Source organism: Bos mutus, chromosome X (assembly GCF_027580195.1).
Source record: "Bos mutus isolate GX-2022 chromosome X, NWIPB_WYAK_1.1, whole genome shotgun sequence".
Lineage (NCBI taxonomy): Eukaryota > Metazoa > Chordata > Mammalia > Artiodactyla > Bovidae > Bos > Bos mutus.
In genome coordinates, this window is record NC_091646.1 from 71,336,917 (window position 1) to 71,351,583 (window position 14,667).

The following is a 14,667-nucleotide window of genomic DNA, read 5'->3' on the forward strand; positions in this document are numbered from 1 at the left end:
GGAATTTAGAAAGATGGTAACAATAACCCGGTGTATGAGACAGCAAAAGAGACACTGATGTATAGAACAGTCTCATGGACTCTGTGGGAGAGGGAGAGAGTGGGAAGATTTGGGAGAATGACATTGAAACATGTAAAATATCATGTAAGAAACGAGTTGCCAGTCCAGGTTCGATGCACGATACTGGATGCTTGGGGCTAGTGCACTGGGATGACCCAGAGGGATGGTATGGGGAGGGAGGAGGGAGGAGGGTTCAGGATGGGGAACACATGTATACCTGTGGCGGACTCATTTTGATGTTTAGCAAAACTAATACAATTATGTAAAGTTTAAAAAAAAAAACAAACGTGAAATGAAACCAAAAAAGTCGACGATAAAAAAAAAAAAAAGAAAATCAGAGATACCAGGGGAATTTCATGCAAAGATGAGCATGATAAAGGACAGAAATGGCAAGTACTTAACAGAAACAGAAGAGATTCAGAAGAGGTGGCAAGAATACAAAGAACTATACAAAAAAGGTCTTAATGATCCAGACACCACAATGGTGTGGTCACTCACCTAGAGCCAGACACTCTGGAGTGTGAAGTCAAGTGAGCCTTTGAAAGCATTACTACAAAGTTAGTGGAGGTGATGGAATTCCAGCTGAGTTATTTCAAATCCTAAAAGATTATACTGTTAAAGTGCTGTACTCAATATGTCAGTAAATTTGGAAAACTCAACAATGGCCACAGGACTGGAAAAGGTCAGTTTTCATTTCAATCCCAAAGAAGGGCAATGCCAAAGAATGTTCAAACTACCACACAATTGCACTCATTTCACATGCTTGTAAGGTAATACTCAAAATTCTTCAAGCTTGGCTTCAACAGTATGTGAACCAAGAGCTTCTAGATGTACAAGCTGGATTTAGAAAAGGCAGAGGAACCAGAGGTCAAATTGCCAACATCTGTTAGATCACAGAAAAAGGAAGAGAATTCCAGAAGTAGGTGGAAGAGAATTCCACTTACTTCTGCTTCATTGACTATGCAAAAGCCTTTGATTGTGTGGATCACAACAAACTGTGGAAAATTCTAGAGATGGGAATATCAGACCACTTTACCTGCCTTCTGAGAAACCTGTATGCAAGTCAAGAAGCAACAGTTAGAACTAGATATGGAACAATGGACTGGTTCAAACTGGGAAAGGAGTATGTCAAGGCTTTATACTGACACCCTCCTTATTTAACTTATATGCAGAGTACATCATGCAAAATGCAGAGCTGGATGAATCACAAGCTGGAATCAAGATTGCCAGGAGAAATATCAACAACCTCAGATATGCAGATGATACCACTCGAATGGCAGAAAGCAAAGAGGAATTGTTGATGAGGGTGAAAGAGGAGAGTGAAAAAGCTGGCTTAAAACTCAACATTCAAAAAACTAAGATCATGGCATCTGGTCCCATTACTTCATGGCAAATAGATGGGAAAAAAATGGGAACAGTGGCAGACTTTATTTTTGGGGGCTCCAAAATCACTGTGGATGATGACTGCAGCCATGAAATTAAAAGATGCTTGCTTCTGGAAGAAAAGCTATGTCAAACCTAGACAGCATATTAAAAAGCAGAGACATCACTTAGCTGACAAAGGTCCATATAGTCAAAGCTATGGTTTTTCCAGTAGTCTTGTAGGGATGTGAGAGTTGGACTATAAAAAAAGGCTGAGTGCCAAGTGATGATTTTGAATTGTGGTACTGGAGAAGGCTCTTGAGAGTCCTTTGGACAGCAAGATCATACCAGTCAATCTTAAAAGAAATCAACCCTGAATATTCACTGGAAGGACTATGCTGAAGCTGAAGCTCCAAAACTCTTGCCATCTGATGTGAAGAGCTGACTCATTGGAAAAGACTCTGATGCTGGGAAAGATTGAGGGCAGAAGAAGTGGGTGAAAGAGGATGAGATGGTTGGATGGCATCACCGACTCAATGGACGTGAGTTTGAACAAACTCTGGGAGATAGTGAAGGACAGGGAAGCCTGGTGTGCTGCAGTTCATGGGGTCACAGTCAGACATGACTTAGCAACTGAACAACAAATGACATACAATGTTGAGCATTTTTTCATATGCTTATTTGCCATCTGTATAATCTTCTTTGGTGAGGTGCCTGTTAAGGTCTTTTGCTCATTTTTAAATTGAGGTGTTTAATTGAGGCAGTAGTTCACTATCTCTGGGACCCACTGTTCCAAATGGGAAGGTGACAACAATCCATATCATTGCTCTTCTATGTGTAATATGTACTCTGACCACTTTCAAAATTTTCTCTTTTACTATGTGTAATATGTACTCTGACCGCCTTCAAAATTTTCTCTTTTACTTTTGTTTCAGCAGTCTGACTACAACATGCCTATGTGTGGTTTGCACTGTATTCAACATACTTGCTTGGGGCTTACTGAAATTTCTGAATCTCTAAATTTGTTTTTCACAGATTCGGGGAAAATTTCAGCCATTATTTCTTCACAAATTTTTTTATGGCCCCTTCTCTCTCTTTCTCCTCTTATTGGTATTCCAAATGTACACATGATAAACCTTTTTATATTTTTCCACAGGTCATTGAGACTCTTCATTTTTTTCTAATCTTTTGATTTTCAGAATGGCTAATTTTTATTGATCTATCTTCAATTTAACCCTTTCTTCTGTCATTGCCAATATGCTATTGTTGTTTAGTCGCTTAGTCCTATCTGAATCTTTTTCGACCCAATGGACAGTAGCCCATCAGGCTCTACTGTCCATGGGATTTCCCAGGCAAGAATACTGGAGTGGGTTGCCATTTCCCTATCCAGAATTTGCTATTAAGCTTATTCAAATTAAAAAAAACTGAAATATAGTTGACATACAATATGTTAGTTTCAGGTGCATTACAGTGGTTTGACATTTGCATATATTATAAAATGATCACCGTTTAAGTCTGGTAACCATCTGTCTCCACAAAGTTATGATATTATTGACCACATTCCTTATTCTGTATATTACATCCCTGTGGCTTATTTATTTTATAACTAGAGGTTTGTAGCTCTTCTTTGTTTAAGATTAATTATCTGATTGTAGATTTGTGAATTTTTTTTTTACTATCTCTAGTTTCCAAATTTTATACAAGGAAGAATGCCCTTTTCTGCAATGAGAAAAAAAGAATCAATATTAATTAAACACCTCTCTTATCCCGTAGGGTAAGTTTGACCTTTAGACTATAAGATTATGGAGTTGGTAAGTCCATCTGTATGACAAAATTATTTACAGAGTCTTAGCTAAGACATAGACCTTACACCTATCACAAGAATTAACTTAAAATGGATCATAGACATAAATGTAAAATATAAAACTATTGAAGATAATGTAGGATAAAACCTATATTATCTTTGTTTCCCTCCAGTAGGTAATGAATACCATAGAAATTTGCTGCCAAGTGAGAGTCATGCTCAGACTGGTGTTGTGTAGAAGTTGCTTGGACAGATTGGCATAAGCAAAAATGGCCCAAGATCATGCAAGGGGCAGTCTCTGCAATCTCTTCTCTATGTGTGTGCACGTGTGAGGTTTGTAGCTCTTAATCCCCTTCACCTATTTCACCTCTGCAACCTCCCTCTCCCATGGCAACCACCCACTTTCCCCTCTGAATCTATGAGTCTGTTTTAATTTTTAAATTTCAGATATTATATTTTTCAGTTCTGGAATCTTTTGTGTATAGTTTCTACTTCTTTGAGATTTATTACCTTTTCATTCATTATAAGCATATTTTCCCCTATACCCTTGAGCATAGAAATAAGCTGCTTTAAAGTCCTTGTCTGCTGATTTTGACATGAGAATCATCTTGGGATTGGTCTCCACTGACTGCTTTTCTTCTTGAGCATAAGTCACATTTTCTTTTTTTCCCTGTATAGTAGTTTAGAATTGAATCCCAAACATTCTGAATGATATGTTGTAGAGATTCCGAATTCTGTAAAAAGTACTGATTTTTTTGTTTTAGCTATTTTTCATTTAATTTCTCTAGAATGAAAATTCCAAGTTCTGTTTCTCTGCATTGGGTGAAGCTGGATTATCCATTCAGTTATTTTAGACTTACTGAGGGTGCTTGGAATCAATCCTGTGCATGCATAGTTTATCAGTCTGCCAGAGATTTGGGAAGGGTTTATATAGAGAATTAGGGCTCCTCCTCAGTGGTTTCTCTCCTGGGATATCTCCTTAGTTTTCAGTGGCTATAATCATCCTGAATCTGTTCTCTCATTCCTCAAACTATAAGACTGCAAGTTTCTATCCAAGTTTTATTTATCTCCATATTACAGCAACTGCAGCCTGCCCATGGATAAAACGCTATAAAAACACAGAAAACCCTTTCAAATGACCACTTTTCTCTGTGCTATAGTGGAAACGGCATTAGAACTGGGAATTTTAGGGCCTGTATTAAAGTTCTAGCTTGGCCACTTTCTAGCTATGTTTACTTTGGGTCAGTTCTCAGATACCATTTCCTCATTCTAAAATGGGAATAAGAATGTTTGCTTCATGGGGTTGTTAAGAATATAAAGTGAGATAATATACGAGATATTGAAAATAGGCTCAGAGGGGCTATGATTGTCCTATTAAGTGGTAGGAGTCATTGGTTACTCCAGATCTGACCATGCTTTTTCTGCTATATCATACTGCTTCCATCTAATGACTACCAACTCAACCTTTCCCTCCCAAAGACACCTGGAAGTACCTACTATGATCTAATTACCAAGGTGAGCTCAAAGAACACAGTAAGCTAAAGTTCTTACCCACAAGAAGGTCCAAGTACCACTGCCTTCTAATTGGTGACTGCCCTACAGTCTGTGTCTCCTTTTGGTCACTCTCAGGGCCTCCAGACAGCTGTTTTGTTATATTCTGCTCAGTCTGTAACTGTTATCTATAGGAGGGGTTGGCCTGATAACAACCTACTCTGCTGTTACCAGAAGCGGAACTGCTAACTATGGATTTTTGGCTTTGCTATCTATCTGTTCAGTCTGTTTTTATGCCACGATATATGGAAAAATTAAAAAACTATGCTGCTTCATTGCCTCCATACTCCCAGAATCACATGCTATTTACTTTAATAATAAATGAAATAAAATACTGACTAGAATTTGTTACTCAGAATCTTTGTCCAGATTTCTTTTGCTCTAAAGGGCAAAGATACTTGGTCTGAATTTAACTGCTAGAGAGTTAGGGACCAGTAGTGTAGTAGTATTACTACTCGCCTCCCACCCCTTCATACCTGACGTTGTCTTGGCTATTCCCTGATCTGGTAATGCTCCAAATTTCCGATGCTGTTCATACCAGTCATTCACTGTCATAGATGCCAGACTTGGATAACCAGCTCCAAATACTCTGTAAGAATCACACTGCGTTTAGAAAAGTAAACATAAATAGCACTATTAAAAAGTTTCTTCTCTTTAGTGGCAAAGCTTGTGTCTATTTCCTCCTTGCTCTCTTATCCAGCTATCCTCTGAGGAGTTGTGTAAATTTCTGTGAGGACAGTGAAAAGAGACATCCAGGGAGGAGAATTAAAGGCAAGAGCTTTCACAAGAAGATAAAGGCCCAGAGTTATCTCCCAATAAGCAATCTTAGAGGCTAATGCCCCACAGAATGATGATATAATGGAAGGAGTATTTATTCTTGGTGGGTCTAAAAGATACACAGAGGAAGGAGATTCTTCTGCAACCTTATGGAAAAGGTTAATCTTTAATCTCAGAATTAAAACTTAGATAGGCAAACATGACCATTTGAGAATTGCAGCTGAAGGAAACAATTTTAAGGGCTACAATTCTTCTTTAGATTCTTTTTTCCTTCTTTCTGTATTTAATTCATTATTTATTTATTTTTGTTGGTTTCCTTTTGAGCCTATTTTTAAGCTCAAGTTTGTAAGGGAAGTGTCTGATGATGAGAGATACAGAGAAAGTATTGGAAGAGATAATATTCCTTGGATGGAAGAACAGTCTTCCCAGGTGAAGCCATGACCTTTATTAACAATGCCCATTCTGTTACTCATGCACTGTAAATGAACCATAAAAATAGGGGCTTGCAAAGGCAATCCACTTTTTAATACCACCTACTTGGCTTGGGCCATGTCCCGAGTGAGAACAAACGGTTTCATTGGAGGCCTGTCCTGACGAGATGACTGAGAAGTTGATGCCTAAAAAGGAAATTAATTATCAGAAGTGTATTTGTCATTGTGCCCACCCCACTATGCAGGTTCTTAAGTCTTTAGGTGCTTGAAAAACCCTATTTATCAGACTCTAAGATATATTAGCAAAATACCAATGGTGGAGGTTGGTTAGCTCTCCTGAGATGGCCCAAGTATCATGCTGGGAAGGGAGGAAGAGAAAGCTCTTCCAGGAATCATTTCACAAGTGAAAAATTACTTGACTTTAAAACACTCCCCTCCAAAGAGGCAGATTCCAAAGCTTTCTTCCATGTTCCACCTAAACCTCTTGAGCTGAATTTGAAGCCCCTTTCCTCAGCCTGGCTTTCAGGGTTAAAGCTGAATTATTAAGACCTTTCTGCTAAAACCCTGTCCAATGTAATTATGCTATTTGTCAAGAGCTCCCTACGGTGTATTAGAAGTGGATGTTCCTAGGGGCTTCCCTGGTGGCTCAGTGGTAAAGAATCTGCCTACCAACGCAGGAGACACGGGTTTGACCCCTGCACAGCCACAAATAAATATAAAAAAAAAAGAAGTGGATATTCCTAAATGCAAGAGGGGGAGGAAGAACGGGTTAGTATCTCTCACATACAGGTGTATAGAAATGTTTCAAGGAATCTTGGCTGTTCAGGGGCATACCGAAACAAACTATGGTCTAAGAAAAAATGTTCACTTTGTAACTCTATCACTTACATAGCCAATCCCAATACCAAATGAGAGAGCATAAAAACAAAAAACAAAGAAGGAGACAGGAGGATCCAGAATAGTCCAGCCTCATAGTGTTTGAAACCCATTCATCTAGATATACTCAAAGGGCCTTAAAGCTTTAGAATATTAATTGCTCGTTCTTGGATCCCTTAACATAAAGAACTAGGTTGATGTTACCCTGAGGCAAAAGCTCCTGGGCTAATTAGTACAAATCAAATTAGCAAGAGTTCTCTGAGGACTTAAATGCCTGTAACTAGTTGATTAATTCAACTCAATTCATGTTACATCCTGAACCAAAAAGTAACCGGTAGCAGAGCCCGATATTTTTTTTTTTCTTTTCTATAATTCTTCCTTCTTCTTCTTCTTCTTTTTTTTTTTTTTACAAACCCTTGTGTTGAGGGCTGACTTTCAATAGATCACAGTGAGGCAGCTGCTCTGCTATGTACAAAACCCCGACACAGAGCCCAATATTTTGAAAAATCAGCTCCAAAACATAGTTATGGTCTTCAGGTACAGCCAAAGTGGTACTATACCAAATTTTCTTTACCATTATGCCCGACATTTTGTGCATACAGAGGTCCTTGCTGTGTCTCATACTTGGGTGACCTATGGTGTGAGTATATCACTGTGTAAGGTTAACTTTTGATTTCTCCCCCAACCAAAACATATTTCATGTCTTTTATATTCTTTTTAAGTTTTTTCTCTCTTCTCCAGTTCCACTTTTCTTCTTCATTCACATCCTATCCCTCTTCCTGTTTATTACAGTCAAGCACAGAGTTTCAAGGCACACCTCCCTATGCCTTCCTTCAGCAGTCATGATTGCGTGTGTGCTAAGTCGCTTCAGTCATTTCTGACTCTCTATGACTTTATGGACTGTGGCCTGCCAGGCTCCTCTGTCCATGGGATTCTCCAGGCAAGAATACAGGAGTGAGTTGCCATGCCTTCCTCCACAGGATCTTCCTGACCCACAGGTCAAACCTGCATCTCTTATGGCTCCTGCATTGGCAGGCAGGTTCTTTACCATTAGCGCCACCTGGGAAGCCCCCACAGTCATGACTGCTCGCAGCCAAAAGCAGTTTTCACTTCAGAGAAGACTCTCCCTCTCCTGGCATGTCACAAAATTACAAAAGACTAGAACTGTGTTACAGGTTAGAAAGCACTAGGGAACACTACTGAAAACTAGAGAGAAAGCTATCCTAGAGAACCTTCAGCCTTCCTCCACTAAGGTTAATGAAAGCAGTGATTTTATGGAAACATGAAAGGATTTTAATTTGATTACTCTCCTGTAGATTCAAATCTCTGACAGTAGCTTTTTGAGCTATTTAGGCAGTGACCAGGCTTACCTCTTTTGCGGAGTCTTTTTCTCTCAAGATCTTTATCTCCTGGTCAATGCTCTCAATCTCTTCTAAGCTGATACCAATCCACCTTCGAAGGTGAAGGAGGTAATATTCACGAACATGCTCATCATCTGCTTGACCACTTTCCACAGCAGATTTCAGTGCAGACAACCTATGCTCCACCTCCTTCTTCTGCTTGTATCTGTTCCACAGAAAAGTATTACCCATGAACTTAAAAATAAAGAGGTGCTCCTTGAAAAGAAGGCCAAAATACGATTTTACCTTTGCAAATGATCAGATAGTAAGGATGACAATTTTCACTTTGGCAAAAATACTGATTTTATACCTCAGAATTTGCCATCAAGGCCATTCTTGCAAGACTACAAGGCGAGGAAGGGATCAGTAGAGCTGGAGAAATACATTCTAAAGCCAGAGAAATATAGAGGAAACCTGATCTGAGCAACTCTTCCCATCATCTTTCAACATGGGAGTACTTTAGCAATTTTATGACATCAACCTTTATTAGGTCAGGTGCTTAGTATCATACAATGTCCATTTGGGAATTAAAGCTTCAAATAATCATAGAATTTTTATTTACCTGCCATTGATGCAGGAATTCCTAAAAAATGGTCATCTCTTCTTTTCTTCTGGTCAAAAATGTTTCCAGCTCTTCTGACTCATCCTATATAAAGACTCATATCCACCCTGCCTGCCTTTTCCAAGATGCATTCTAGTATGTCATCTATCACTCATTGGACAACTATTTACTGAGTACTTACTGTGTGACATGCACTGTTCTCAGTGCTTGAGCCACAACAGTACTTACAAGCGAGTCCTTGCTCTCCTGAGGCTTTCTTTCTAGTGTGAGCAGTCAAAAAGAAATAGATGTCAGGTGGTGATAAGTCCTCTGAACAAGCCAAAAAAAAAAAAAAAAAAGGCAAGCTAAACTGGATAGAATGATGGTGTGAAAGTAGGGGTGTTCAAGAGAGACTTCTATAAAGAGGTGACACTTGAGCAAAGACTTCAAGGAAATAAGTACAGAAGCCATGACAGGATCTGGAAGTGTTCCAAGGGGGAAAAGCAAATATGAGTGCTGCCCTGACATGTTTGAGGAATAGCAAGGAGGCCAGTGCGGTTGGCATGGAGTGAAGGTGACAGGAAATGAGGGCAGAGAGATAGCCAGGGCCATATAGAACCCAACAGGCTAATAAGACATGAAATATCAGATGTCATAATGTTTTGAATGAGAAGAGAAAGTCACTGGAAGCTTTAAAATAGAATACATGACGTGAAAACTTTTTTAACAGACTACTCTGATTAGACTGTGGGAGGCTGAGAGGCAAGGGTGGAAGCAGGAAAATCAATTGAAGAGGGTACTGCCATAATCCAAGTTGAGAGTGACTTGAAATAGGGAGGTGGTAAGATCCAGATGTAATTAAAATATAAAGCAGTATTTGTTGATTTACTGGATGTAAGGGCTTGAGGGAAAGAGGAATAAAGGAAAAACTCCACAGTTTCCAAGAGAAGTATCTTGAAATACCTATGTCTAAAACTCCACTCCAGACCTCCAGGATCAGATGCTTCTCTGCAGGTGTTCACTCAAATCTGGAATTCTTGAGTTCAATGGACAGAATTTGAGGAGGAAGGGTGTCTTTGAACTCCCCACAATTTTGTATAGAACTCTATTTGTATGCTTTTTTTTTTTTTTTTTTTGCTGAGAAGACGTTAAAGGAGGTCCATGACCCACAAAAAGTCAAGAACCACTGCTCTGGAAACATTTTTTATTATAAAAACTTTTAGGTTCTTCTATTCCTTTTAATTAACAAGTGGGCACTTTATGCAATGTTACAAATAAATGTCACAGCACCATCATAGGTGGCCTTCTGAGTAAAACACCACACATGTCAATTCCTAGTTCATGAATGCTATCACAGACATCGCTTGAGAACATTAAACTCTGATCCCACTCCTACCCCCACCCTCTTTCCTGATGTACCTGAGTCAGGAAAAAAAAGAATACCAGGACCTTAAATGTACATAACCTGGGGTAAATTCTGAGTTAGTCTGCTGGGCCTCTGAGTAAGGTTCTTATGCTTCCTTTCCTACCCTCCACATATATGCAGTCTAATCGTACTCTCTGGTCTTCTCTACTTCCTTTGCTCCTATGACTTTGTTCCCAGTCATCTTTGGGACTTCTAAGCTCCTGAATACCTGATCTCTGAGGCCAGTGTTTTTCAAATCTTTCTTAGCAGAAGAATCCTTTCTTCTTATGAGAGCTTATTTTGAATTCCAATAAGCAATAAAAGATAAAACTACCTTGGTTAAATCAGAGAAAGGCTCCCAACATCTCCCCTACCCAGGCACTGTGACGAAATCTTAGGGCTCCAGGAACAGACTGTAAACCACTGTCCTAGACCTTCATGACTGTTGTAGATTTCCTATGGTGAGCCACTACATGCAAACAATCCTTATCACCCAGTGCCTGTCACCCTTCTGACTCTGGGCAACTTTCATCATTGCCCTTTTCTGTTCCCAAGCTGCTGAAGAGAGCTAACCAATTACAAATTTGTTGTCAAACGAGTCAAAGACAAATTTGTATGATCAAACTTCAGTGCAACGGTCACTCTTGTTCAGTTATCATCTTCTTCATCTTTTGTGAACTCCATGCCACCATCATACTAATCAGATGACCAGTCAATGGGGAAATTGAATTTCCATTTTTACCTTCATATCTTTATAGTGTCAGCTTTCCTCCTCTTCTCTTGCCTTTAAGGAGGCACTGTTGTCTTTACCAAGGAAATGTCTTTACCATTCCACTATCAATCCAGTCCCCATCCACATTCTTCCAGGCCTCACTCAATCCTATCCTCCCTGTCATTTGCAGTTAGAATTTTTCACTCTACCAGTGCCTTTCCCCTAACCTGTTCTGTCTTTTCAAATGACTACTCTTCTCTCTTTTCTAAACAACACTAGAATTGGTAATTTGAAGACCTGAGTTTAAATCCTAGCCTGGCCACTTACTAGCCATGTAACTTTGGACAAGTCAATACTGAGGGCCCATTTCCTTATTTCTAAAATGGGATAATATCTGCTTCATGGCACTGTTAAGAGGATCAAATGACCAATACTCATGAAAGTGCTTTGTAAGCAGCAATATAAATAATGTTAGCAGATGAGAAAAATTAAAAGTTGAGAGGGGCTAGATGATGCCCCATCTATTAGGTGGCAGAAACTGGATGGGTCACCCCAGGTCTAACTCAAACGCCCAGGCTTTTTCTGCTATACCATATTGCGTCCATCTTTCTGATGACCACTCTGTCCTTCCCAAAGATACCTCAAGTACCTACCATGATCCCCAAGTACTGGGTTGGGTACCAAGGATATACAATGACATAATTACAATACTAGGGATACAATTAGTCATGGTCTCTGACCTTTAGAAGTTCCAAGTCTAGAGAATAACAGATAGTTATGCCCAGATAAGTGACAAAAACTAAATGCTATAGTATCTGGGAGGAGAGACAGGTAGGGAGAAACTTCAAAGAAGACATGACATTTGTTCTCTATCTTCCCCAGGATTCTTTCTATAAGTACTTCCATCTGTACCTTGTTGAGTCTCTTATCTCTGACTGCCCTTTTCTTTCTCATCCTTCTTCCTTAATTTGCCCCAAGGTTTTATCCTTGGATTTTTTCCCTCTGCATGTTTTTTTTTTGTGGCAATCTATCCATACCCATCGATGCTCCTAAATTTTTATCACTAGCTGCAAAACAGTCTCATGACCTGCCTCTTGAGAAATCTGTATGCTGGTCAGGAAGCAACAGTTAGAACTGGACATGGAACAACAGACTGGTTCCAAACAGGAAAAGGAGTATGTCAAGGCTGTATATTGTCACCCTGCTTATTTAACTTATATGCAGAGTACATCATGAGAAACGCTGGGCTGGAAGAAACACAAGCTGGAATCAAGATTGCCGGGAGAAATATTAATAACCTCAGATATGCAGATGACACCACCCTTATGGCAGAAAGTGAAGAGGAACTAAAAAGCCTCTTGATGAAAGTGAAAGTGGAGAGTGAAAAAGTTGGCTTAAAGCTCAACATTCAGAAAACGAAGATCATGGCATCCAGTCCCATCACTTCATGGGAAATAGATGGGGAAACAGTGGAAACAGTGTCAGACTTTATTTTGGGGGCTCCAAAATCACTGCAGATGGTGACTGCAGCCATGAAATTAAAAGATGCTTACTCCTTGGAAGGAAAGTTACGACCAACCTAGATAGCATATTCAAAAGCAGAGACATTACTTTGCCAACAAAGGTCCGTCTAGTCAAGGCTATGGTTTTTCCTGTGGTCATGTATGGATGTGAGAGTTGGACTGTGAAGAAGGCTGAGCGCCAAAGAATTGATGCTTTTGAACTGCAGTGTTGGAGAAGACTCTTGAGAGTCCCTTAGACTGCAAGGAGATCCAACTATCCAATTCTGAAGATCAGCCCTGGGATTTCTTTGGAAGGAATGATGCTAAAGCTGAAACTCCAGTACTTTGGCCACCTCATGTGAAGAGTTGACTCATTGAAAAAGACTGTGATGCTGGGAGGGATTGGGGGCAGGAGGAGAAGGGGATGACAGAGGATGAGATGGCTGGATGGCATCACTGACTCGATAAACGTGAGTCTGAGTGAACTCTGGGAGTTGGTGACGGACAGGGAGGCCTGGCGTGCTTCGATTCATGGGGTCACAAAGAGTTGGACACGACTGAGTGACTGAACTGAAGTTTTAGTTACACATTTCCATCTGTTTATGGACACAGCTGTCCAGTTGTCACATCAGGACCTAAATTCAGTAAGTCCTAAACTAGACTCATTATTTACCCGGCTTCTACTTCTCCACTTCTGTCAAAAGAATGTAGGTTCAATTAATCAACAAGACTTACACTTACTCCTCAACGATGGGAATTAAGAGTAGAGAAGATACATGAAGAAACACGCTTTGAGCGGGAGAGAGAGGACATACTATTTAGGTGTTTTATGTAGGATGATCTCAGTGTGTAAATAAGGCAGAGGATGGAGGACTTACAGAAATTGAATAAGGATTTAAACAATTTGTTTTCTAATCATATAAATGCTTCTTGCAAAAGTAGTATCTCTGACAGTTGTAACTTCATTATCATTTCTTCCCAGTTGAAGTACTATTATAACACGTTAACTTGTCTTTCTGCATCTCTCTTCCCTTTCAGTGTTCTATACACATCACTTCCCTATAGTCCTCTGACCATACTACTTTTAGCTTTTGCCAAACCAGACTCTTCTCCATTTCCTGTACATATCTCAAACTACCTTGCCTTAGGCTTTTTTTGCTCATGTTGTCCCCACATGCCGCTTGTCAACAAGACATTTTTTGAGCACCTTCTATATGCCAGGACCTGTGCTAGACATACCACAGAGAACAAGAGAGAAATGGCTACTGCTCTCATGGAATATACATTCTAGTAGTGAAAAAAGACAAAAGCCCAGAAAGACATAAATGAAGCGCATTTCCCCCAAAGAGAACAACACGTACAAAGAGTCTGTAGAAGGAAAGAGCTGGATCTGTTCAGAACTGAAAGAAGGCTATTATGGCAGGAGTCCAGGGAACAGGGGAAGTACAATATATGGTGAGACCGGAGAGAGGCAGATGCAGATCATCCACGTCTTTACAGTTAACAGCTTAGATATTTTAGGTAAGACATGCTGCCGGCCTAGGTGAAGGTATGACAGTGGAGAAAGAGATAAACAGAAGGACATTAGGTATATTTTGTAGCTGGAACTGGTAGGCCTTGTTGATGGACTGGATGTGGCAATACAGAAGGGAGGAACTGAAGCCAACTCCTAGGTTTCTAGCTTAAAACAACTGGGTGAATGGCAGTCTCTTTATTGAGATCGTTAGGACTTGGGTGTGAGGGCACATTTGCAGATTAAAAAGCCAACAATTCAATTTAGGGCAAGTTAAGTTTGAGATGTCTGTGAAACATCCACAAACAGTGCTGGAAGCACCAGTCTGAAGGTCAAGGAAGGCCTGAGCTAGTATATAAATACAGGAGCCATTAACAAAAAGATAATGTTGATATTGCATCTGTTGGGCATTAAAAAAAAAGTTCAAAGATCAAGCTTTTTAATCAAAGAAATACAAATCAAAACAATGAGGTATCTTTCTTGTTTGCCCATCTGGTGTGGGGAACATACTTTGAAACTTTGTTACTATGGAAAGCAATATTGTTACCATCAAGAGTTTTAAAATATTCAAACCCTTTAATCTAGGCACTCACTGGTCCTTCTAGAAATCTATCCTAAGGAAACAGTGAGAGATACATTTATGTTTCTTTGTAGCATTACTTAGAATAGCAAAATCAAATAAAAACCTCTACCCTTTAACAGTCTAGGCATTTGACAAAAGATTAGCTTAAAT

General features: G+C 39.6%; 1 protein-coding gene across 2 annotated transcripts in view; it reads right to left on the reverse strand.

Moving 5' to 3' along the window:
- The window catches only part of IGBP1 (immunoglobulin binding protein 1), a 65,392-nt gene that overhangs the window by 27,105 nt on the left and 23,620 nt on the right, over positions 1 to 14,667 (reverse strand). For both annotated transcript variants that reach the window (XM_005896193.3, XM_070365697.1), the window contains exons 5-7: positions 8,232 to 8,427; positions 6,092 to 6,171; positions 5,254 to 5,366 (exon numbers count right to left, since the gene is read on the reverse strand). In XM_005896193.3, the coding sequence (XP_005896255.1) occupies positions 5,254 to 5,366; positions 6,092 to 6,171; positions 8,232 to 8,427 (389 nt within the window). The remainder of the gene's footprint in view (positions 1 to 5,253; positions 5,367 to 6,091; positions 6,172 to 8,231; positions 8,428 to 14,667) is intronic.